This window comes from Mobula hypostoma, chromosome 22 (genome assembly GCF_963921235.1).
Source record: "Mobula hypostoma chromosome 22, sMobHyp1.1, whole genome shotgun sequence".
In the NCBI taxonomy this organism is placed as follows: Eukaryota; Metazoa; Chordata; class Chondrichthyes; order Myliobatiformes; family Myliobatidae; genus Mobula; species Mobula hypostoma.
The window spans coordinates 41489034-41516729 of record NC_086118.1 but is presented as its reverse complement, the minus strand read 5'-3'; the positions used below and the strand labels follow the sequence as shown (position 1 = coordinate 41516729).

The window sequence follows — 27696 nt, the reverse complement described above, 5'->3', positions numbered from 1 at the left end:
TCAATTAATAAAAGCATGCAGACATGGTCAAGAGGTTCAGTCATTGCTCAGACCAAATGTCAGAATGAGGAAGAAATGTGATTTATTTATTTGACTGTAAAATTATTGCTGGGGGTGCCAGACGGGGTGGTTTGAGTACCTCAAAAACTGCTTATTTCCTGGGATTTTCACGCACCAACATGTCTAGAGTCAGGCTTTCCCAACTTTTTTATGTCATGGACCCCACCCATTAATCGCTAGGTCAGTGGACTCTAGGTTGCCCATCGCTGCTGGGAAAGTTCCTGTGGGTGGCAATTCTGTGGGCAAAAACGCCTTGTTAATGGGAGAGGTTAGAAATGAATAGCCAGGCTAGTTCAAGCTTACAGGAAGGCGACAGTAACTCAAAAAACCACTTGTTACAACAGTCATGTGCAGAAGAACATTTTTGAAAGCTCACGACGTCGAACCTTGAGATGGACGGGCTATAGCAGCAGAAGACCATGAATGTACAGTCAGTGGCTGCTTTATTAGGTGCAAGAGGTACCTAATAAAGTAGCCACTGAGTGTATATGGCATAGTGCTTTACACAGGCATCACAAGCAGTGGCAGGAAACAAGAATAACTCTTAATTTTTTCAAATAATAGCAAGAGAACTTAATCTTCTAATGATACAATACTAAAAATGCTTTAGCATTACAAAAATATCCAGAATAATACATCAAAAAATTGCAATTGCAAAAAATCTAAGTACTTCATTTGGATATTCTCCTGCATGTAAATACATAAAATTTTAGAATCCAGTTTACAGCTAGTAGGAAATCACTACTTTTTAGCAATTAGTGATGAAATGTTAACACAGAAAGCAGTCTCAGCACTGCGCTGGTGGTTTAATGCACAGAACGATTTTACTTCATGCACGGTAGTTTTCAAAGGTCATAGATGATTCATTTATTAAAATAATTCAATCATATGCAGATTATGAATCAGGGATCTTGCTGGTCGACAGCCAGAATTAAATGTTCTCTGCTTTTTAAGATTCTCAGACTCAGAATTCCATACACTGATCTTTTCCCTTTTATGTTTATCATGGCTGATAAATCAAAGAGGCTGTTCCTCTCCCTCTGCTTGCTGCTCTTATTTACATTGCCTGGATATCATCATTCATCATTTCAATGTAAAAATTTCTGCTACTCACCAGATAAGATAATTACCATTTAAAACAGGGCCACCAATGCAAATCATCCAAAGGGAACTAGAAGAAGCACTCACTCACAAGTCAGTACAACTGCTAAATTATACACAACCCCCAGCCAATGAACAGCAGCTCGATAAACTAACAAATACATACAAAGAAAAGCACAGAGATTGTTCATCCACTTTACAAGCACTAAAATCTTCAGAACTTCAGTTGCATCAAATTTTACACCACTTATCATACAATTAAACTTTGAGTGTTTATCTGCAGACTAAGCTGACAGCCCATGATCATGTTAATTAACAATTAAAATAATTAACCCTGTAATACAGTGACATGAAACTAAACATTATACTGTAAGTCTGCCATTTCTATTTTATTTTTCAAGGAATTCAAAGAACCAGCAAATGTTTCATGCGAAGTATGATTTCTAACTAAATCTGAGGTGTGAAAAGATTTTTAGTGACTATCCCTTCAAACAGTGTCCAAAATTCCATGTCCAAATTCAAGAATATCTTTTTCTTCTTTCTTTGCAGCTTTCTTCCATCCTTTTATCCCCCCACTCCACCATCCAAAGATCTTGCTCCTCTGCCGGTATACCTGCTCCCTTCCAAGACTCAGGATCACACTTCTTGGGATATACACACACACTGTCATTCGTGTTTTTCTTTTATTTTTGTATTGCATTGTGCTGCTGGCACAAAGCCAACAAATTTCACAACCTATGTCAGCGATATTAAACCTGGGACACACATCAAAGTTGCTGGTGAACGCAGCAGGCCAGGCAGCATCTCTAGGGAGAGGTACAGTCGACTGTACCTCTTCCTAGAGATGCTGCCTGGCCTGCTGCGTTCACCAGCAACTTCGATGTGTGTTGCTTGAATTTTCCAGCATCTGCAGAATTCTTCGTGTTTACGATATTAAACCTGACTCTGATTCTGATTCAACTCCGTGACGTAATGACACAGTCCATTACTATTTTGTTCACTGGCATTCTGCGGACCCAGCCCCATCCCAACAGCACCTACGCCTTCTCACACGTAAGGAATGCTGAATTATTAGAACGGCAGGGCCTATCAATATCTGGAGAACCCTCAAACCCTCTTGGCTGAGAAAGACCAATTCAGGCAAAAATCAAGTCAAGTCACTTTTTATTGTCATTTCGACCATAAACTGCTGGTACACTACACAGTAAAAACGAAACAACATTCCTCCAGGACCATGGTGCTACATGAAACAACACAAAACTACACTAGACTAAGTGAGACAACATAAGGCTACACTAGACTACGTAAGACAACATAAAAACTACACTAGACTACAGATGTTTACAGGACTACATAAAGTGCACAAAACAGTACAGGGCAGTACAATAAATAATAAACGAGACAATAGGCACAGTAGAGGACAAATTACAATATAATAATAAATAATGTAGATGTCAGTCTAGACTCTGGGTATTAGACTTGATGGCTTGGGGGAAGAAACTGTTGCACAGTCTGGTCATAGAGCCTGAATGCTTCTGTACCTTTTGCCAGATGGCAGGAGGGAGAAGAGTTTGTATGAAATGTTGATTCAATTGAAAACTTTCTTCATTTTTACAGGTTAGGTCTTTCTGAATAAATTTGATGAAGCAAATGATGCCAAACTAACACATCTCTGAAAATGGAATAAATATTGGGAATCCAAACTCATGTTCTGCAGGATGCAATCAAACCCAAGATCAATTCCCTTACGATTGCTCAAATACAACTTGTGGAACAGAGAATGGCTAGAAAACAGCTCAGCTGCCAGCCCCTGTGAAAACTGACTAAGGATGAGGTTCTGCTGAAGAGTATTCTCAGCCAGGGTGCCAAATGTAAAGCAAAGCCACAAAGTTAAGAATCTCCGGATTATTACCTGAACTACATGCAATCAATTACACCAAGAGGTTGAATACACGGTTCAAAGTTTGATGTGGGAGAAATGGATTTCAATTCATGTGGATTTAGCACCAGTCCAAGGGAAAGAGGGGAGTTGTTTCAGTGAACTGGGCTTCATTCACATTAGGCCAGGGCCAATGCCTAAGCAAGCTGAACAGCTGGAGCAGAAGATAAGGCTTTAAAATTAACTTCAAGGGATAGGCTGCGGTCGGGGGAGACAAAACTTATAGCACGAAGGGCAAGGTAATGGTGACCAAACTGCCAGGTAGGGATAGTGTGTCCAAACAAAAGTGCACACCTTCAAGTGGGATTAACGCTTGGAAAGTCAATGTTATCATAGCAAACACGAGGAAATCTGCAGATGCTGGAAATTCAAGCAAGACACACAAAATGCTGGTGAACGCAGCAGGCCAGGCAGCATCTATTAGAAGAGGTACAGTCGATGTTTCGGGCCGAGACCCTTCGTCAGGACTAACTGAAAGAAGAGCTAGTAAGAGATTTGAAAGTGGGAGGGGGAGGGGGAGATCCGAAATGATAGGAGAAGACAGGAGGGGGAGGGATGGAGCCAAGAGCTGGAAAGTTGATTGGCTGGAGAAGGGAGAGGATCATGGGACGGGAAGCCTAGGGAGAAAGAAAGGGGGAGAGGAGCCCAGAGGAAGGTGAAGAGCAGGCAGGGAGTTATAGTGAGAGGGACAGAGGGAGAAAAAAGAGAGAGGGAAAAATAAATAAATAAATATGGGATGGGGTAAGAAGGGGACGAGGGGCATTTGCGGAAGTTAGAGGAGTCAATGTTCATGCCATCAGGTTGGAGGCTACCCATACGGAATATAAGGTGTTGTTCCTCCAACCTGAGTGTGGCTTCACCTTGACCATAGAGGAGGCCGTGGATAGACGTATCAGAATGGGAATGGGACATGGAATTAAAATGTGTGGCCACTGGGAGATCCTGCTTTCTCTGGCGGACAGAGTGAAGGTGTTCAACGAAACAGTCTCTCAGTCTGTGTTGGGTCTCGCTAATACATAGAAGGCCATAGCGGGAGCACTGGACGCAGTATATCACCCCAGCCGACTCACAAGACTGAATCTATGTTAGCATAGATTCAGTTCTTAGTGCACACAAAATTCTTAACAAGGTAATTGAATCCATGACATACACAAACAATGGCTAATTACAACTGAATAATCTTTGTGCAGGTGCGGTCGCAAAGTGACCAAGATAAGGTGCCGTGGGAACACCGTTTAAATATCAACAGTTCACCACACATGTTAACAATTTGTTCAGTGGGACTGCGAAATATAACTGTTCTTGATCATGGTTAGTGAGGAAGATGCAGAGACAGTTCAAGAGGGGAGTTGATGGGCATGTGAGAGAGAAAAAGTTATGAGTAGATAAAGGTGGAAATGAGTCACAAGGGAATGGTCTAAGAGCTGGTATAAACACAGTAGGCTGAATGGTCTCCTTTGATGTGCTGAAAACTTATCAGAAATAGTTAGAGTATTGTTGTATTCAGGGCATATGGGTGTATGTCACAAATGAAGGAATACATATTGGAAAAACATGAAGTCATCCACCTTGGTCAAAAATACACCTGATTCAATTTGACTGTTAGCCTTCACTCCACCAATCAACACACACAAAATCCTGGAGGAACTCAGCAGGCCAGGCAGCATCTATGGAAAAGAGTACATTTGATGTTTTGGGCTCAAAACTTTCGGCAGGACTGGAGAAAAAAAAACTGAGGAGTAGATTTGAAAGGTGGAGGGAGGGGAGAGGGAAACGTCAGGCGATAGGTAAAACTGGGGGGGGTGGGATAAAGCAAAGAGCTAGGAAGTTAATTGGTGAAAGAGACAGAAGGCCATGGAAGAAAGAAAAAGGGGGAGGGGAAAGAAACCAGAGGGAGGTGATGGGCGGGCAAGGAGATACTTTATACTTTATTGTCACTAAACAATTGATACTAGAGCATACACTCATCACAGCGATATTTGATGCTGCACTTCGCGCTCCCTGGAGTACAAATGGGTAGTAAATATTAAAAATTTAAATTATAAATCATAAATAGAAAATAGAAAAGGAAAAGTAAGGTAGCGCAAAAATAACAAGAGGCAGGTCCAAATATTTGGAGGGTACAGCCCAGATCCAGATCAAGATCCGTTCAGCAGTCTTATCACAGTTGGAAAGAAGTTGTTCCCAAATCTGGCCGTACGAGTCTTCAAGCTCCTGAGCCTTCTCCCGAAGGGAAGAGGGATGAAAAGTGTGTTGGCTGGGCGGGTCGTGTCCTTAATTATCCTGGCAGCACTGCTCCGACAGCGTGCGGTGTAAAGTGAGTCCAAGGACAGAAGATTGGTTTGTGTGATGTGCTGCGCCGTGTTCACGATCTTCTGCAGCTTCTTCCGGTCTTGGACAGGACAACTTCCATACCAGGTTGTGATGCACCCTAGAAGAATGCTTTCTACGGTGCATCTATAAAAATTAGTGAGGGTTTCAGGGGACAGGCCAAATTTCTTTAGCTTTCTCAGGAAGTAAAGGCGCTGGTGGACCTTCTTGGCAGTGAACTCTGCTTGGTTGGACCAAGTCAGTTCATTTGTGATATTGACCCCGAGGAACTTAAAGCTTTTGACCTGTTCCACTTGCGCACCACCGATGTAAATGGGGTCATGCGGTCCGCTACTCCTTCATCTTGCTGACGTTGAGGGATAGGTTATTGTCTTCGCACCATGCCACCAGGTTCTTAATTTCCTCTCTGTACTCAAACTCATCACTACCCGAGATACGGCCTACAATTGTGGTGTCATCAGCAAACTTATATATTGAGTTCGATGGAAACTTGGCTACACAATCATGGGTGTACAGTGAGTACAGCAGGGGGCTGAGTACACAGCCTTGTGGGGCACCGGTGCTCAGAGTGATTGTAGAGGAGAGCTTGTCCCCTATTTCTACAGCCTGGGTCCTGTCTGTGAGGAAGTTGAAGATCCAGCTGCAGATCTGAGTGCTAAGGCCCAGGTTCCAGAGCTTAGGAATCAGATAACATGAGAGAGGGACAAGGGGATGGGAAATGATGAAGGGGGGAGGCATTACTGGAAGTTTGAGCAATCGATGCTCCCCCCCCTTCTCTATTTCCTATCTGTTGTAGCTGGAATTGATATCACAGCAACCACCTCTAATCTCCTCTACACAGCATCTTGCTGGAGAAACAATCATGCTTTTAGTGGAAGAATTTGTTCCAATTGGAACTGCATATTTCATAATATATTGAATACAGTCCTGCCAAAGGGTTTCGGCCCGAAACGTCGACTGTACTTTTCCCATTGACGCTGCCTGGCCTGCTGAATTCCTCCAGCATTTTGTGTGTGTTGCTCAGATTTCCAAAATCTGCAGATTTTCTCTTGTTTGTGATTTGATCTTCTCCAATCAAGTCTGGTTGTCATCTCACGACTCCCCCTCTCTTTAGTCATCTCACGACTCCCCCTCTCTTTATACTGGCCGTGCACGGTTTCAACCCAAGACATCGACAATTCCCTTTCCCGCACAGATGCGACTGAGTTCATATAGCAAATTGCTTGTTGAAAGTAGAAGCACACTTGTCTCCCTTCCGCCTACTTAAGATGCACATTATACCTGCCATTCCCATCAAAATATCTAGAACAAGGGCTCCAAAACTGGGGCAAACTGACCTCTCGGTTAATGGTATGGGTCCATGGCATGAAAAAGGTTGGAAACCCCTGATGCAGAAGCAAAACCTGCCAACTCCCTCCCACCCCCCCCAAAAAATAACCACTCTGGTTAACTCAATACTTTAAAATAATTCTTTGTTTAATTCAAACTGTAGCATCTGGTTTAATGCAAATGGCTTCCACAACACAGACATCACCAATCCCAATCACCATTCTTGACTAGACCATTCCAAGTGATAGCATGTTCCCTATTGTCAAGTTCCCTGAGTAAACCAGCTACTGCTGAATTTTTACACTGGATTTATTAATGACAAACTTGTTTATGTGGCCCTTGGTCCTGAGCTCCCCAGAAAGAAAAACACATCTCTACTACTGTAAACCTTTTGTAAGTTATAACTCACACGAACTGAACAAACAATGCAGAGCAATGGGAAGACTCTTGATCAGTAATATCGACAGAGCTAACCTGGGGTCACAACTTTTATTACTGAATTCAAATTTTTCATTTCTTAATTCAAAAAATAATCCAAGAAGCACTGATTATTGGACTGAATAATTAACTCAATCTAGAAGCAAACTGCCATTTAGTCCTTGTAACTGTCAACTTTATATAAAAAAAACAAGAGAAACAGTACACTCCACAAGACACCAAACCTCTTGCTGAATTCCTTTGAAGTAAATTGGCTACTCTCCGCTGAATAAATTGCAATACACTAAAACAAAATCCAATTATTAAATAGGCAACATTTAATAATTATTATCTCAAAAAGGGACACATCTTTCAAATAGTTTGGTGATTTTTAAATCCTGTTTGTGTATTGATAATATTCTATTCTTCTTTAAGGTTGCTCTGTTTTGGACGAACACATCGACTGAAATGAAGCAGCTTCATTTTCCATCAACTGGGTAGCTGTGATCTGAATACAGCCTGAGTCTAGAATCACAATCTAAGACAAGAAGCCTACAATATCAACATTCCTAGCCAGAATGTCCTCACTAAATACATCTGCAGTCCTCCTTGCTTTTGCAGCTGGCATATATATCACAGCCGCCATCTCTAATCTCCTCTACACAGCATCTTGCTGGAGAAATAATCAGGCTTTTAGTGGGAGAATTTGTTCTAATTGGAACTGCATATTTATAACATATTGATTACATTCCCCAAACAGCTTGTTCTGATACACTGCTAAATTTGCTGCAGCTTGTTGAGTAAATAGACTTGGCTCATTAAAAGCTCCATCTCCTACTGATGGATGGACATTCTTGTCTCAGTAGCCACTCACCATGTAGTCTCTATGAAAAGAAATTAATAGGCCAATTAGCCTGATTTCAAGGGCTGGTAAAGTTAGAGTGCATTATTAAATCTGAGGTTTTGGCATACTTGGAGGCACATGATAAAATAGACTGTCGTCAGCATGGTTTCTTTAATGGGAAATTCATGTCTAGAGTCTGCAGGTTTCAGCAGCGAGGGTGAGATGGAGCCGAGTCAGGGGTTGTTTCCTCACTAGAAGGACACATTCTTGGAGCTGGAGTGGATGTCTTATCTAAGACTAATCTCTGAAGCAAACTGAATTTCACTTTGCATTTAGTTTCCACCCTTGCCTAATAATTATTTCCATACATTTTTATCATGCAATTCAACTAATCAGATTACTCACTGATCACCTTTGATTATCATTAAAATCCATGCATAGATTTTGTGTACATCTCCTCCGACCTTGGCTTATACGTGACATTTTCAGCTGTTTTTAAATTGATGCAAAAAGCTTAAACTCCTACTACTTTGAAGTGGTATCATTGGTTCAACTTTCAAAATCCGCTGTCTCTGATCCAACTGCCCGCTCCTCTCCACTTGGTTCCATCGGAATGAAATCAAAATGAAAGCAGCCATCAGATCACCAGTGACTGCCTCCACTCAATGGACCGCAGATAAAATTCACTCCTTAATACACCAATGAGTTTAAAATAGACAAGAGAAACAAAGGGCATAATGGTGAAGGACCTTTTCCGTTGAAGAACTAATTCTATAGATCTCGGCACTTTACAGTAAAGCAATAATGAAGGCACATTGTATCAGAAAGTTTGGATAAGATGGTCAGTGGAAACACCATCATGTCATACCTTATACTGACCTTGCATGCACAGACATGGAGAGTATGCAGGGTAGAGGCAAGGTTAAATGATATCATGCTCAACCTAAAACCACACCATCCACTACAAGACATCTACATCCGACATGTTTCAGTTCTACTGCACTATCTTCTATCACTGCATCCACTTCGTTATGCTTAGCATTCATCCATTATGGAGGTAAAGAGGTCGACAATATCCATCCTCCACCTGCTAACTCCTACCTATACCAAAAGAACATCTTGCTTTGTGACAAACTATTGTACGTCTCTAGAGACCTCTAAGTGAGGATACCTAGGCAGTTAATTGCCTTTGGCGATTTCGTACTGCGACTCACTCCGTCTGCAGGGAAAGTAATCAGTTAAGTGAAAATATACAATCATTCAGTCAGAAAAACTGTATTTCACAGTAACATTTTAAATTTTTTTATGAGTAGCTCTGTTGGTACTGATCTTTGGTGTAATTTGTGTGAACATCACAAAATTGTCTTCAGGTAAAATTACTCAATGCTTTCAGACCTCTTCAATTATTTTTTATTAAACTTTCCCACATTTTTCATCTTCTATCTCCCTGCGGGAAACGCCAAATTGCTCTTTCTGCCCGCAAAGCAATGTCTGCACACCAGGGAAAGATGTGATTTCAAAGTGGATTAGATGTATGCACACTCACCAGTGAGGGCAGCAAAACATCAGCCAAGTAAACAAAGGTTGCTCCAAGTGTGAAGCCCACCCCTACAGGGAAGAAGGCGAATGCTCCGTAGCTCCCTGATGATTCTGCCATCTCAATAGCCGGGGCCAGCAGTGACCAGTACGAAGCAGCCAGCATAACCTACGGTACAGGAATAAAATGAGCATCAGCTGTAGTTACTATGCTAGGCAAAAACCTTTAAGAATCTGAATATGAATTACATGTGAGGGAAAAAAGTCAGAGATCAGAGATCGTGTTCCCCTGTCTAACTGGTTGACAAGATCATCTTAAGTTCTCACTTTAGAGGCTTATCCAAACACAATGTCACCTGTTTTTCATCGAGACCCTGAAGTGGGAAGCAAACTAATAATGAAGAGGTGACAGACCGAATCACATTAATAAAATCAGAAAATGCTGGTCGTGTTCAGGAAGTCAGGTTGCTCTGGGAGAGGAAAGATTTAACATTTCAGGTCAATAACCGATCAGAAACAGTTTATTGAAAATGCCATAGGCCTCAAACAAATGTCTGTTGCTGTGCAACTAACTGCCAGGCCTAATTGCATGTTTCTGCTTTCTGAAGGTAGAAAAGGACCTACATTTTGCCTTAATGGCAAAGGCAGTTCACTTGTGATGGCTAAACTGTCTTCTTCAAGGAGCTCATCAGCAAAAGGGAATAAATTCATGAATGAATATTATTCTCGACTAATTCAATGATTGACCATAGAATATGATGTCAATTAATGACGGATTACATTGAAAAAGAATGTGGTTTACAACACAGATATTTCCACGTAACTAAATTATAAACTTTAACACCAGCAAACGATTATTCAAAACCTTATGAAACCCTATTTCAAGCTGTCTTCTTTTATGAAAAGATGATGCTACTTCAACAGTATCTATTTAAGCAACATATTTGCAAATAACCAACAATGACAAATACTAATTATTTAGAGATACAGCCCCTCCCAGTCCAATGATCCCACACCATCCAATTATACTAATTAACCTATCAACCCATATTTCTATAGCCTGTGGGAGGAAACCAGAACACCCAGAGGAAACGCACGGGGTCACAGGGAAAATATACAAACTGCTTGCAGATAACAACAGAATTGAACCTGGGTCATTAGTATTGTAGCAGCATTAAGGCCAATTTATTCTTCTGCGTCAAATCTATGCCGTAGGTACAGCTTAGCCGCGTACCCTATGCCGTAGCCTGACGCACACCTCCCCAAAAATGTAACTACGTGTCGCGGCAACACAGACCGCAACAACTGTGATTGGTCCGCTTGGTAGCATCGCATTTCCTCCTACACTGCAATAGCTTCCCACTGGGCGACTGAAGGGCAGGGAAGGAACTCTGGCTGCAATGCTTTCCATAAAGCTTTACACACCTCCGAAATTATGGAGGACCCTGTGCTTGACGCCAGTTTGTAGCTAGCTGCTACAGCCCGTTGACTTCCACCTGAAGCTAAAACTTGAATGGTGATTGCCAGTCTCTGAGTACACTATGCGTACACTAATGCGAAATAAATGGTGACGATGAACCAAATCGTCAAATCGACCTGCCAACGTCCGAAAATATTTGAAATGCATTTCCTCGTCCATGTCCCTCAGTGGCCGGACAAGCACAGGAAATTCACCCTCCTTCAGTTTCAGTCGCCATTGTTTGATGTTTGAGTTTCTTTGTGTTCAGCTTCAACACGAAGAAACTCAACATAGTGGCATAGAAACGCCAGCTAGCATCTTGGAGGTGAATTGCAGAGCGACACAGACACACCAATGCACAAGTATAAATGCTCACAACAGCGTAGGCTACGGTGTAGGCTACTACGCAGAAGTATAAATCAGTCTTTATGCTAACACACTACCCCACTGGTTTTTTAACATTTAAGATCATTTGACCTCAAAAACGATTAGCATTTTGCTTTCATAATAATGTTAGATGACACCAGTACACTTTACACAATACAGAACCTTCAAAGCAATTTACAGCACAGTTAGTCCTGACGAAGGGTCTCGGCCTGAAACGTCAACTGCGCTTCTTCCTATAGATGCTGCCTGGCCTGCTGCGTTCACCAGCAACTTTGATGTATGTTGCTTGAATTTCCAGCATCTGCAGAATTCCTGTTGTTTACAGCACAGTGTTTCTGCTTTGTTCTAAAAAGTTAACTTGCAATTTGTACCAACTTGCATTTATGCAGAGCATTTACAACTGTTAAATATCTGAAGGTATTTCGTAAGAGTATTTTCAAATAGTTAAAAATATATTGCCATATCTTCATTTTGGTAGCTGAAAATCATGCACTCCTTTAATCAGTATTACTGTAAAACAAAATTAAATACATAGGATGCTGTGGTGTAGGAAGGCAAAAAAACACCAAAAAATTATTGGAGAAACTCAGCAAGTTAGGCAGCATCTGAGAGGGATCCCCTCCACAGACGCTGTCTGACTTGTTTGAGTTCCTCCAGCACTTTGCGCGTGTTCCAGCATCTCTTGTGCCTTGGTTGAGGAAGGCAAGTAGAATTTGGGATGTGCAGTCCATCCTGGCCTTATCACCAGCACCCAGAGCCATTAGTAACAAATAAGACACCTACAGACACAAGATCAAAGAGATGGTGAGGGTCCTTGACGACGGATACTACTTTCTTGAGGGACCAGCTCTTTAAGATCTCCCCGCTCTCCCCGTGACCACGTGGGTTTCCTCCCACACTCCAGAGGTGTACCGGTTGGTACATAAATTGGTCATTACGAAAGGACCTGTGACTAGGCTAGGGTTAACCGGGGGTTGCTGGGCAGCAGGACTCAAAGGGCTGGAAGAGTCTGTTGCGCGCTGTATCTCAATATGTAAATATGAAAAAAGATGTTATATTTATGCAGGTCAGTGGGACTAGGATAGGGTAAGAGTTCAGCACGGACTAGAAGGGCCGAGATGGCCTATTTCCGTGCTGTAATTGTTATATGGTTATATGTCATAAAAGACCCTTTGCAAATTTCTGCCAATGTACCGTGGAGAGCATTCTGACGTGCTGCATCACCGTCTGATATGGAGGCCCCACTGCACGGGGACTGCAAAAAGCTGCAGAGGGTTGCAAACTCAACCAGCTCCAACATGGGCACTAGCCTCCCCATCATTGAGGACGTCTTCAAAAGACAATGCCTCAAAAAGTCAGCATCCATCCTTAAGGATCCCCACCACCCAGGACATGCCCTCTTCTCATTCCTTCCATCAGGGAGGAGGTACAGAGGCCTGATGACACACAGTCAACATTTTAGGAGCATCTTCTCCCCCTCTGCCACCAGATGTCTGAATGGTCCATGGACACCACCTCATTAATTTGCTCTTTTTGCACGATTATTTCTTTTATATATTTCTTATTGTATCTTTAAAGTCATGCTCTGCATTACTCCCGCAAAACGACAAATGTCACAAGCTACTGCGCATCAATAATAATAAACCCGGTTCTTTTTCTGATGTCTCCAGTGGTGGGAAGAGTTGCACCATGATGGAGCTGACTAAGTCTATACCCCCAACCCCCACAGCCGCTTGTGATCCTGTGCACTGGAGCCTCCCTACTAGGTGGTGACACAGCCACCAGAAGCATGCATGGTGTGAAAAAAGAAATAGAAAAAGTGAAAATTGAGTTCGCTTCAATTGAGTACAGGAAGTACTTGCCATTTCTTTGAAAAACTGTTATTGTTATTGCTGAACTATGATTAGATATTTCTGTAATATTTCTGCTAAATTGACAGCAGTCAGCGGTTTCTTTCCTCATCATGAGAATAGATTAAATAGCTGTCCGTGGGAGATGGTTGTAAATGTCTGCATTTCAGTGGGGCCACTTCTCAAACTTGCTTGGAGCAACTCGAGACTGCAAAAGGCACTATTATAGTTCTTTGCCTTCTTTCCTCATCTGTTCACCACTTCCTGAAGAAATTATAAACCTGCAGGATAAGGGGAGGGCAATATTATTCACTTAACGATAAGGGCACATCCAAAACAAAAATCAAATCAAGTCACAGGGAGGGAAGTGAGAAGCCAAAGGGGCCACCTCAGATGTAATCAGAGCAGAAGCAATGTGTGGACAGCATCTCTCAAGAAATGGCAGAATGGTTTATCATGTTTACAAAAGAGTAAATACAAATATTGTCACAAATTTCTACACTTCCAAAGTTTGCTTGAAAAACTGAAGTGCTGATTAACAACATCTGGAACAAATTCAAGAACTTTTGATAAAAATAATGAATATAAAACTTTCGGGAGAACTATATCAAAAACATGACATTTGAAACAATTATCCCACTGGAGGGACTTGTCAGAAATAAGATATGAAAGGACAGTTTACAAGTTCAGGCAGGGATCATGGGACCAGCAAGTAGCAACAATACCATATAATTCAAAGAACTGTGTTTCTCCAAATAAGTACTCCTGTAAACTCTGATTCATGTTAACACAAAGTTTAGTTCATCTAATGTTTTTTTATAAGTTTGGTTACGGCCAAAGTTTGCTTGAGATTTTGTAAGTATTGCAGATAAACAAGCCATTATAAATGTGGCGGTAATGCACCATTAAGCTGGGTGCCAACTGCCGTAAAACAAGACGGAGAAGAGGCCATTATAATTTTGAATACTAAATCAGCTTTTATTTTTACCTAAGGTCAATGGTCATGAAAGTCATGTTAAGTAAGCCCATGATGTTTGTAGTACAGCTGCTGCCTCACGATGCCAGAGACCCAGGTTCAACGCCGACCTCGAGTGCTATCTGTGTGGCGTTTGCATGCTCTCCCTGGGTTTCCTCTGGTAATGTGGTTTCTGCTCACGTCGCAAAGAGCTGGTGGTTTCTAGGCTAACTGCCATTGCAATTTGCTCTTATTGTGCTGGTGGGTGGTAGAATCTGGTCAGAGATGACAGCAATGTGGGGAGAATAAGATGGATGAATTAACATACTACTTAGTGTAAATTGGTGGCTGATGGTCAGCACAGACTAGGTGTGAAGGACCTACTTCTGTGCTGTATATTTCTATGACTCTGTGACAGTTAATTATCGTAACACAGGCGTGCATGGGGTGTCCAGGGAGGGGTAGGACCTCTGGTGAGAGGGCTTGTTGTGTCTCCCTTAGGTCAGTTGGTCCGCCTTTGGTCCCCACCGGACACTCAGCTCTCACCTACGACCCCAAGTAGCTGTTTGCTTCTGACAGCAGCCACACCCTGGTGCACCATTCCGACAGCCGGGTCAAACCAGGTGAGAGTAGCTGGTTGGCCCCAAACACTGGTGAGATGGGGATATGCCTATCCTAGCATGAGAAGTCAGTTTTGGTGGACCGGGCGAATAAGATTAACAGTGAGATCCAACAGTCGGGAAGGTGATTCTGTAGAGCTCTGTGGAGCACGAAGGGCATGGTGAGGCACAGAAGATGCCATGGCCATCCACTACAACACCAAGGAGGTCTCCAGTTGTGACAATCACTCATACCACTGGAACAGGTCTTCTGAGGTCGAGAGTGGAACTGCCCCAGAGCAAAGACTTTTCCACTGTAAAAGCTTTCCCGCACAGGTTCCTATTGTCATCATCGAGCCCAAGGATAGGAACAGGCCATTTCAGCTTGCTATTCCACAACCTTTATTTGGCTCTGTGCTGAACTAAAGATTTGTGGCCAGACGGTCTTTGTGGACTTTAGTTTAGAACACTAGCTGCTTGTATGATTTGTTTTTCTTTTCTCTGCACATTGGGTGTTTGATGGTCATTTTTTTAAATGAGTTTTTTTTTGAGTTTCTTTGTTTTGTGGCTGCCTGAAAGGAGATGAATCTCAAGGTTATAGAATGTATGTTTGATAATAAATGTACTTTGAAACCAATGGAGAGCCAATATCCCAATATTCTGATCCAAAATACTTCATGACAGGAGGCAGCAGCATGGTCACAATCGCACTGCCTCTGCGAGTGAGTTGCTCCCCTCCACTGTACCTTCGATACATGAGCCAGTAACCAAAAAGAGCAATGGGAGTCAAGGTGGTACATCAGGAACACGACCAGATGCTGAGGAAGGGAGTGAGGTCCACATATTCTGCATCATACAAATGCCAATTGACCATTATATATGATTTGAAATATTGTGGAATATTGGTGGCTCGGAGTGGCTATTTGGAAGTTCGGTTGATCGCCGAGCTTGGCAAAATGTCTGCAGAGGTTTCGGCTCCAATCGAGAAGCCACCATCAGTGTGCAGTTGAGGGTGTTGTCTCCTGAGAATGTTCGCTTATATACTCCTCTGGGGTCCGAATGTTCACAGTGTTTTGAACCAGCCATGCAGGTCACAGGGTCCGATCAATATCCACTCCGATCCCAGAGGAGTCTGTAAACCGGCATTCTGAGGAGACAACGCCCTCAACTGTACACAGGTGATGGCTTCTCAATTGGGGCCGAAACGTCTGCAGACATTTTGCCAAACTTGGCAATCAACCAAACTTCCAAATTATCTGTGATGGAGTAGTGGAATGGTGTGGTCTGATCACAGACATTGTTTTCTGTGGCCACTAGCAGCTTGCATTCAAAGGGCCAGGCGCTCACACAAGTGACAGATAATGCACTGTCGTCTCAGGTATGAGGAGGAGCAGAAGATTACCTTATCAAACCTGTACAGTCACATGTATAATACATCAAAACATACAGTGACAAACAAGAGAAAATCTGCAGATACTGGAAATCCGAGCAACGTACACAAAATACTGGAGGAACTCAGCAGGCCAGGCGGCATCTTGGAAACGAGTGCAGTCGACATTTCGGGCCAAGACATACAGTGAAATGTGTCATTCGTGATGATAATGTGTTGGGGGCAGCCACAAGTGTCACCATGCTTCCAGCTCCAACGTAGCATTCTCAACTCCTACTAATGCTAACCCGTTTGTCTTTAGAATGCGGGAAGAAGCAAGAACACCCGGAGGAAACTCACGTGGTCACGGGGAGAATGGACTCCTTGCAGACAGCAGGAGTTGAACCCGGATTACTGACGCCATAAAGCATTGCGCGAACTACCACACTACCCGAAATGTTACACATTTCAAAAGCACCATTACTGTAACTAAAAACACAAGAGATTCTGCAGATGCCGGAAATCCAAAGCAACACACACACACACACACACAAAATGCTGGAGGAACTCAGCAGGTCAGGCAGCATCTACGCAGAGGAATACAGAGCCTCTCCATAGATGCTGCCTGAGCTGCTGAGCTCCTGCAGCATTTTGTGTGTATTACTGTGACTTGTGTGTTCATATGTCCTGTTTCGTCATTACAACTTTACAAGAATTGTTTTTCATCCCACAGGGGCAATACCAATAAAATCTCTCTGCCTATATTTTCAATAAAAGGCTGACAGAGTTCAGCTGTGCTGTTAAAGCAAGGCATAATCTTTTTGCAACACATATAAAATGCTGGATGTCCTCCAGCATTCTGAATATGTTGCTCTGGATTTCCAGCAACCGCACAATCTCGTGTTACTAAATTCTTTGCCTCAATTCAATTATTTTAAGGTTCTCCACTTACTCAAAGCTTTGGATTTTTTTCTACTAAGTTTCTTAAATTTATTTCAAGATACTCTTTAAAGCCTACCTATTGGTTATCAATTTTTTTTTAATTGCCTAAAGCCAGGGTTTGTTTGGTAACATTCCTGTGATGCCCTTTCATATCAAAATTGTCTATTTATTATCATTTCAAGTTGTTGCTCCCACATGGATAACTCACAGAATAACAGAATCAGCACCGAAGGAAAATATTTTAGTTACTTGACTCGTACCAATTCTACCCAAGAGAAACTCACTTTAATCGTGCCTCACCCTTTCCCCACGGACCTGCAAATTCTTTTTGTTTGGGTACTTATCCAGCTCCCCTTAAAACATTCAGTCAGCCTCCTCCAACCTCGCACAGTGAAACAACATTTTTCCTGATGGCATGAACATTGACTTCTCTAACTTCCGCTAATGCCCCACCTCCCCCTCGTACCCCATGTGTAATAAATAATGATTTATTTATATACACACATTCTTTTTCTCTCTCTCCTTTTTCTCCCTCTGTCCCTCTCACTATACCCCTTGCCCATCCTCTGGGTTTTATCCCCCCTCCCCCTTTTCTTTGTCCCTGGGCCTCCTGTCCCATGATCCTCTCCTATCCCTTTAGCCAATCAACTGTCCAGCTCTTGGCTCCATCCCTCCCCCTCCTGTCTTCTCCTATCATTTTGGATCTCCCCCTCCCCCTCCCACTTTCAAATCTCTTACTAGCTCTTCCTTCAGTTAGTCCTGACGAAGAGTCTCGGTCCGAAACGTCGACTGTACCTCTTCCTAGAAATGCTGCCTGGCCTGCTGCGTTCACCAGCAACTTTGATGTGTGTTGCTTGAAATTCCAGCATCTGCAGAATTCCTCATGGTAACATTTTTCCTCACATCACTTGTTTCTTTTAATACTGTCTTCAATTTCTGTCCTCTTATTCTTGACCCTACTACCAATGAGAATGGGCTCCATCCATCCATACTCTTTTTGATTTTAAGCACCTTTCAGATCCCCCTCACCATCTCCTCTACACAAAAGAAGAACAACCCCAGCTTCTCCAGCCTATCCACATAACTGAAGTCTCCCACCCCTGTAATTATTCAGGTAATTTTCTCCCACACTGTCTCTAAAGCATTCATATCCTTCCTAAAATGTGGCACCCAGAATGGAAACAATACTCCAATTGTGGCTAAACCAGTGATTTATAAGGTTCATCATGACATCCTATTGTAATCTGCAGTCCTATCCAAAAACCATGGGATCCCATCCTTTTTTTAAAACTGTTTCTCAACTTATCCTGCCACTCAAATAACTGATTATATATAGCCCCAAATCTACTGGACTTGTAAACTTCTTAGTTTATATTGTCTCTTCTCATTCCTCCTAGTAGAGTTTAATACCTTCCACTTACCAGGATCTAATTTTACCTGCTACCTATTTGCCAAATATAACAGCTCAAGAACCTCCAAGTTTGCAAATTTGCAATTATGCCCTGTAAACCCAAGAACACATTGAAAAATCCGCAGAAAAAAGAACTCAACCATATACAATTCCCTTCAGTCCATTAAACAACCCTTCACTACAAATATCTGCTTTCTTTAATGCATGCTGCAGGAGCCTTTTTTATGTTATACCTTCAATCTTTAATAACAAGCCTATTTAATACTCTTTGAAAATCGATACAGACTATATCAATCACGTTTTCTTCATCACCATTCTCTATAATTTCATAACAATGACTATCAGGTTAATTGGTCATGTTTTGTTTTCACAAATCCATGCTGCCTTTCCTAGAACAATGCATACGTACACGTCCAATTGACTAATAATTATTACCTTGATCAGGATTTTGCATACCAGAGAGATTGCACCGATTGGCCTGTAACTACTGGGTTAATTCCAGTGCCCTGTTTCAAACAAGTGTGTAATGTTGTAAATTTTCCAATCCACAGATTCAATCCTGAAGATAGTCTTTGGAAATTTATGGTCAGTGCCTCTGCAATTTCCTCCCTCATTCTCCTCAGCAAACTAGGATCAAATAATTTATTTGTCTTTCACTGTGGTTAGCCTTTCTCCTACCTCCTCTTTATCAGTGTTTGTGTGATGTAAAATCTTAATCACAAAAACCTGCAACCCAACCCCCGCCCCCACCCCCACCCCACCCCACCAAAACGGCAATCTCAGGATCTCAGCGAGACGACCAACAAACTCAACTCGACGTTTAGAACCAGTATTGTGTGTGTGATACTGGTAACACTCTGAGATGCAGGAAAATGATGGCTATGCTACTGATGAAGGTCAGCCTTCTGTCTCACCAAAAAAGTGATTCTCCTCAATCAAAAGTGACTGCAGACATCTTTCAATAAAAATATAGTACTGCTTATACCAGGAAATTTGTAAACTACTTACTTGTACTCTCAATTATAGGAAACTGTGAAGTCTAAAAGGATTGTTTTTGAATGCAGAAATGCAGATGAGACCCACAGTCAGGCGATCATCCCTACCAGCCTCGCGATTGTGCTGAAGCAATTTTATTTTTAATTATATATATGGAAATTTAATTTTTATTCATGTGTGAACACTTTTAGTTCTTAAACATTATTAAATTTGCGCAGAAGGCTGGAGAATCAATTTAATGCGACTCATTACCTTGTCTAAAAACAAGAACTCTACAATGTGCCTGGGAGCAAAAAAAAAAGCAGGTGAACAAATCAGGCTTCAAAATGAAAATAGCAATGGAACACGGTGTTGCCAATTTATTAGGTACGCCTGCTCATCAATGCAAATACCGTATGTAATCAGCCAATCATGCGACAGCAACTAAATGCATAAAAGCATGTAGGTATGATCAAGAGGGTCAGTTGTTGTTCAGACCAAACATCAGAATGGGGAAGAAATGTGATCTATGTGACTTTGACTATGGAATGATTGCTGGTGCCAGATGTGGTGGTTTGAGTATCTCAGAAAGTGGGATTTTCATGCACAACAGTCGCTAGAGCTCACAGAGGATGATGAAAAGCATCCAGTGAGCAGCAGTTCTGTGGACAAAATCACTTTGGTAATGAGAGAGGTCAGACTGGTTCAAGCTGACAGGAATGCAACAGTAACTTGCATAACCACCTGTTACAACAGTGGTGTGCAGAAAAATGTCTCTGAATGAACAATACCTTGGAGTGGATAGGCTGCTGCAGCAGAAGACCACGCTGGGTTTCACTTCCGTACCAAATAAACTGGCCACTCAGTGTATGTCCTCAAGGCTGACCAGCCTTTGCTATGATCATGACTGATCTGCCACTGCCTCATCTTCTCTTCTGTGCCAGTCTCCCACAGTCTTCACGAACTTGATCTTTCAGAGATTTACCTACTTCCTCTGTAAATGTCCACAATGAGTGATCATCTGTAACCCTCTACGGTAGATAAATTGAGAGATTCACTTCTGAGGGAAGAGGTGCCCACGTACAGTAGCTGCTCGCTAATTTTGTAACTTTGAACAAGATGCTCCCACCAGAGGAAGCATCTCACAAACCAACCCGACCTACCTCCTAAGGATCTTGAATGTTTCAGTAAGATCACTAACCACAAAACTCGAAAGAAAATGGATCTAATTTCCTTCGCTGTGTGGTTTGACAGTCTTCTTGTCCCAGGAATTAGCACAGTGAATCTATTTTTGCACTTCCTCCACAACTGGCATGTAACATATAAAGTTTACACATTGGGACAGTTTCAACCCTCTCCCAGCCTTGCCTACAACAGATTGGAAATAGTCTGGAATACTGCAATAAATTTAAACATTCTAACACAAATTATAGCCTGACTTGTTACACAAGTGGAGCTGCAAACCATCATGAGTGAAATCCAAACTCCATTCATTGCATTGCTCATGCTGAAAAAGTCTGTTGACCATGCTCCATGAACTCCAGTGACTTAAACTTTCATTCGTAAGTAGAAATTTGAGTCACTCTGGCACAGCAAAGTGCACTACTATGGGCAGAATTGAACCCTCACCTGACCACACATGAATATTCATAACAAAAATACTAGCATACATACTCGAATACTGGGTATCCAACCTATTTTATTATGCCATGGACCAATACCCTTAAGCAAGAATCTGTGGACCCCAGGTTGGGAACCCCTGCTCTAATGCATTATACTCAGGTCAGGACGCATTAGAAACAGATTCTGAAATGGGTCCTGATGCAGGGTCTCGGCTAGAAACATCGCCTATTCCTCTCCTATAGAAGCTGCCTGACTTGCTGAGTTCCCCCGGCATTTTGTGCATGTTTCTCCAGATTTCCAGCATCTGCATAATCTCCTGTGTTTAAAACAGATTCTGTTCCGTGCACTTGTCTGTTTGCAATCAGCTTTTCTGAGAACCTGTGAAGAACTTCTCACTGATGGCCAACTAGAAATTATTTCATCTACCTACTCTTCTTTTAGTAGTCCGCAGATGGAAACATTGCATGCATTGAAATTTTAACTACCATTAGAGATCATTACCCGCAAATTAAAATCGCAGTTTTTCTAAAAGAAAACAAATTATATTAAGCTAGTATAACATGCAAAATTGTTTTCCACTCTACCCTCAGGCAACACCTCCATACTACAAACAGTCTTTGTTAATAAAATTGTTGTGATCTCCAACCCAATTCAGATTATCTTCAGGGCATCAGCGAAACCTTCGGCTATCTGAAAAGGTTGGGCGAAGATCACAACCGTCCACTAATAACAAAGTTCATGGTCTACATAGTCAGTGATCATTGTTCTCCTGTGTACATCAAAATATGGACTACTTACAGCTGCAATCTCAAACACTGTAGGGAATCACATTCATTATCTCTGCAAATTCCTCTAACTTCACCTGCAGGATGAGCAACCCAATGTCAACATCCTCTCCCAGGCCAGCAACGACAATACCTAGGCTCCAGTTGAACTCAGCTGATCCGGGTGAGCTAACCATGCTGATCATAGTACAAACACTAAACTACAAAATTAGGCACTCTAACTTGAGTTCTGGACAACAAAAACCATCAAGGTGACACTTCTTGGGTAAAAAAAATGTTCTATAGGAATTCCTGGTCATGACTACTCATAAACGATGAAGAAATGTTTGGGAAGGAACTAACAACCATTGATCGCTTCAATGGAGACATGCAGAACACTAAAGCAAAACTGGGAATGCACCATCCCCGACAACAGTGATCCACATCCCAAGTGATGTGGCAAAGTTGACGGACCTGACAGTGGTCTCGTGAGCCAACTCAAGAGTTCTCAGAAATGGAGTGGAAGCAAGTCACCTTTGATCCCCAAGACGAAAAAGAAGATTGTATTGAATATAAAGCACAGAAGGCTGATTGGCCTGACTACATTATGCCAGTTTTTCTCATCCACATAAGCATCCAAGAAGCTTTCAGGAAAGTATTCTATTCCTTTTCGTTTGGAGTTAATTAAATTTCCTTTTCAATGAATCAAGGTGACATGTCTCAACTAACAGGTGGATATGGGCTTCAAATTCCAACCATTTTCAGACCTGTTCAAGGTTATATTTATATTTATAAATATTTTTGTTCTCCCAACAAGTGGAAACATTTTCCCTTGACATAGAATGATTTACTCAAACCTTGAAATAAGATTCACATTGTTATATTTGCCTTTTTATGGCCTTATTAATTTTAGTGACGTTTATGAAATACTCAGGCTCCCTTTAGGTCCTTAATTCAATTTAATCTCTTATTTTATAATTATGTCTTCTTTTCCTCCCAAAAGGCACCAGCTTATGCATGGAAATTAGTTTGATAATTACCTGCTGTTTCTATTAAACAAATCATTTTAAATCCCTGAATTATATCACCAATCAACCAATTAAACAAAAGAGAAAATATGCCAAGTCCAAGCAACCATCTTTCATAATCTAACCCTTCAGCCTTTACAAGATTCAATTGTTTAAAGTTATTAATACTAGCAAAAGCAGTCAGGCTCCCTCACTAATGCTGATCAAGAGTACCTTTGCTCCAAGTGTGACTCTCCCATGGAATACCATGGCAGTTTAACCCCTTTTCAATTCAGTATACCTGCATGTGGATGCTACCGAATCGAGCACTTGATAATCATTTGTATCTTGCCAAGAACTTGAACTAGTTGTGATGTTTGTGCCACACGTGAGTTCCAATAGTTTGACCTAAGGACAATGCAGGAATAGCAAAATATTTCAAAGACAGGTTGGAGATGAACAACTTGGAGATGAACTCGTGATGCCGCCAGGATTCTAGATAGTTAAAGTTTAAATTCACGAAGGCTGTCAAAAATGTTAGCTAACTGTTACAGAGCATTTTATAGGGAGTACGGCAATGCTAATGGTGACAAATAGATTATCAGCAATACAAGTCACTTTGTTAAGCTACCTGTTTGTTGTTGAAACTACATCCTTGCAAACATGAAGAAAGCACTCCATCAAACATCTGTCTTGTGCCTTATAAACTGCTGTGCAAGATTTGCAGAACCTGGAAGCAAATCTCTCATTGTAACAAGAACAAAGCAACAGACAAGTCAATGGGCAACAAGGAAAGATCTCTCTTTCTGATCTGCTGATACAGCCAATGTGTTTATGTGCCTCATCAAATTAACTTTCTAGTAAATAGTGATCCTGCAACCCCTATATTTCTCTCCACTTCCCACTCCTCATTTTGATTCCCCTCTTACCCCATCTCACCTGCCTATCACCTCTGTCTGGAGCCCCTCCTCCTTCCCTTTCTCCCACCATCCACTCTTCTCTCCTATCAGATTCCTTCTTCAGCCCTTCAACTTTTCCACTTATCACCGCCCAGCTTCTTACTTCATCACTCTTGCCTCAACCCACCAGGTTTCACCTATCACCGCCCAGCTTGTGTACTCCTCCCCTCCACCTTCTTTACAGTCCTGATGAAGGGTCTTGGCCCGAAACATAAACTGTTTATTCCACCTCCACAGATGCTGCCTGATCTACAGAGTTCCTCCAGCATTTTGTTATTACAACTCCTATCATTTGTTTTTGTCTGAAGAGCTTACAACGGCAGTGCCAAAAACTATCATGAGGGTAATGTTTAGGTTCTCTCTTAACAGAGCCATTACCTAGCATTCCTACTGCTGCATCAGAACCAGGCTGCCTCATTTTCTGAGCTGTGCACGGAACTGAACACTGTGCAATCATCGGCAATTACAAACCAGCTTGAAGTTTTCACTTTCTCAATCAACGGGAACTCAGTTCTATGTGAGGCAGTACCATTTGACAATGAAATATTGCTAAATCTTGTGGCAGCTTTCTCACCCAAGAGGGAACAGGTATCCATTATCAAAGATATTAATATTCTTCATCTATGGCAAATAGCGATTTACATTCGGCAATTTAATAGGTCAGGAGACGTGATACTTATTGAAGTATGTAGTACTTGTTGTTGCCATTGAGAAAATTCTACCTCTTAAAGTGTTGTGTGATGATGCTGCTTCATTGCCTGGGACTTTTCAACAAACTCAGCTCTCTCAGGTTTAGGACGTTCCTCCTTGTGGATTGGAAGAAGCTTATATTTTATGTATGCAGCATCAGGTTTTCGACTGAAAGCTAAACACGTCTCTTAACTGTATATCTGTCAATTGTGGCCATTTGAAAGACTGTTTGGGAATTTTGAAATCCTTCTTTTATTTGATGGCTTTTACTCCTGTTAATTTCAGCTGAAAACCACATTAATTCCAAATGAAAGACCCAATGTGGAGTTGCAATGGATCAGAACGTAAATTTACTCTGAGCTCATGGGGATTTCACGAAAATCTGCTCCACTCGGATTTCAATGACTGTGTCATTTCCTTTACAGTATGTTTGAAAAATGACTAAAAACTAAAGTGTTATTTACAAACAAGAGAAAATCTGCAGATGCTGGAAATCCAAGCAATGCACACAAAATTCTGGAGGAACTCAGCAGGCCATTCCCTATTCCCTCTCTCACCTTATCTGCCTATCATCTCCCTCTGCTGTTCCTCCTCCCTTTCTTTCTTCCATGGCCTTCTGTACTCCCTCATCAGTTACATAGTTATATACCAGTTTTATACAGGCCTCCCAACAGTAGCTGGGATGTGGACCACAGATCACAATGGATATTAGAAAGGGCTATCAAAAGGGCAATGCTATGATAGTCATAGAAGAAACACCCATCAAAGTCGCTGGTGAACGCAGCAGGCCAGGCAGCATCTCTAGGAAGAGGTACAGTTGACGTTTCGGGCCGAGACCCTTCGTCAGGACTAACTGAAAGAAGAGCTAGTAACGAGTTAGTAACTACTAACCTCTTACTAGCTCTTCTTTCAGTTAGTCCTGACGAAGGGTCTCGGCCCGAAACGTCAACTGTACCTCTTCTTAGAGATGCTGCCTGGCCTGCTGCGTTCACCAGCAACTTTGATGTGTGTTGCTTGAATTTCCAGCATCTGCAGAATTCCTCGTGTTTGCATAGTCATGGAAGATTTCAAGATGCAGGTCAAATGGGAAAATCGGACTGGTAATGGATCTTAAGAGAATGAGTGTGTTGAATGCCAATAGGATTGCTTTTTACAGAAGTTTGTCGTTGAGCCTACTAGGAGATCAGCTATACTGGATTGGGTGTTATGTAATGAACCAGAGGTGATTAAGGAGCTTAAGGTAAAAGAACCCTTAGGAGACAGTGATCATAATAATACTGAGTTCAACTTGAAATTTGAAGGGACAAAGTAAAGTCTGACATAGCAGTATTTTAGTGGAGCAAAGAAAATTACAGTGGTATGAGAGAGGGGTTCATCAAAGTAAATTGGAAGGAAATGCTGGCAGAGATGACAGCAGAGCAGCAATGGTGAGAGCTTCTTGGAATAATGAGGAAGGTGCAGGATGGATGTATTCCAAAAACAAAGGAATACTCAAATGACAAAATAGCACAACCATGGCTGACAAGGGAAGTCAAAGCTAACGTAAAAACAAAACAGAGAGCATACAACTACGCAAAAATTAATGTTAAGACAGAGGATTGGGAAGCTATTAAAAAACTACAGAGAGTAACTAAAGGAATCATTAGGAGGGAAAAGATGAAATATGAAAGCAAGCTAGCAAACAATATAAAAGTGGATAGTAAAAACTTTTTCAAGTATGCAAAAATAAAAGAGATATGAGAGTAGATATAGGAGCGCTGGGAAATGAGTCCAGAGAAAGAATAACAGCAGGAAAAGGACATGGCAGATGAACGAAATCAGTATTTTGTATCAGTCTTCACAGTGGAAGACACGAGCAGTGTGCCTGATGTTGAAGGCTGCGAGGGAAGAGAAGTAAGTGCAGTTGCTATTACAAGGGAGAAGTTGTTCAAAAATCTGTAAGACCTGAGGGTACATAAGTCACCTGAACCAGATGAACTGCACCCTAAGGTTCTGAGAGAGGTAGCAGTAGAGATTATGGAGGCATTAGTAATGACCTTTCAAAAATCATTGGACTCTGGCATGGTGCCAGGGGAATGGAAAATTGCAAATGTCACTCCACTCTTTAAGAAAGGAGGAAGGCAGCAGGAAAGGAAATTATAGACCATTTAGCCTGACCTCAGTGGTTGGGAAGATGTTGGAGTCAATTGCTGAAGATGAGGTTATAGAGTACTTGGTGACACAGCACAAGATAGGACAAAGTCAGAATTGTTTCCTTCAGGGAAAATCCTGCCTGACAAGCCTGTTGAAATTATTCGAGGAGATTTCAAGTAGTAAAGATAAAGGGGATGTATATTTTGACTTTCAGAAGGTCTTTGACAAGGTGCCACGGATGAAGCTGCTTACCAAGTTAAGAGCCCAAGTTATTGCAAGAAAGTTACTGGCAAGGTTAGAGCATGGGCTGATTGGAAGGAGGCAGTGTGTGGGAATAAAGGATCCATTTCTGGTTGGCTGCCAGTAACAAGTAGTGTTCCGCGAGGGCCCAACATCAACCGTTCCGGAACACTACCAGTCACTGGCAGCCAACCAGAAATCTATATCAATGATTTAGATGGTGAAATAGAAGACTTTGTTGCCAAGTGTGCAGATGATACAAAGATTGGAGGGGCAAGTTGTGTTTAGGAAACAGGTAGGCTGCAGAAGGACTTAGACAGGTTAGGAGAATGGGCAAGAAAGTGGCAAATGAAATTCGAGGTTGGAAAATGCATGGTCATGCACTTTGGTAGTAGAAATAAATGTGCAGATTATTTTCTAAATGGGGAGAAAATCCAAAAAACTAAGACACAAAGGGACTTGGGAGTCCTTGTGCAGAACACCCAAAGATAGAGTCAGTGGTGAGGAAGGCAAATGCAATGTTAGCATTCATTTCAAGAGGTCTAGAATACAAGAGCAGGAATGTGATGCTGAGGCTTTATAAGGCACTGGTGAGGCCTCACCTTGAGGTATTGTGAACAGTTCTGGGCTCCTCATCTACGAAAATATGTGCTGGCATTGAAGAGGGTTCAGAGGAGGTTCATAAGGATGATTCCAGGAATGAAAGGGTTATCATACAAGGAATGTTTGATAGCTCTGGATGTGTACTCGCTGGAATTTAGAAGGATTTGGCGGGG

The 27696-nt window shown here is 41.9% G+C and overlaps 1 protein-coding gene across 2 annotated transcripts in view; it reads right to left on the bottom strand.

Annotated features, from left to right (window-relative positions):
• LOC134360311 (zinc transporter ZIP11-like) overlaps positions 1–27696 on the bottom strand; it is an 860127-nt gene that overhangs the window by 764994 nt on the left and 67437 nt on the right. For both annotated transcript variants that reach the window (XM_063074529.1, XM_063074530.1), the window contains exon 3: positions 9568–9726. In XM_063074529.1, the coding sequence (XP_062930599.1) occupies positions 9568–9726 (159 nt within the window). The remainder of the gene's footprint in view (positions 1–9567; positions 9727–27696) is intronic.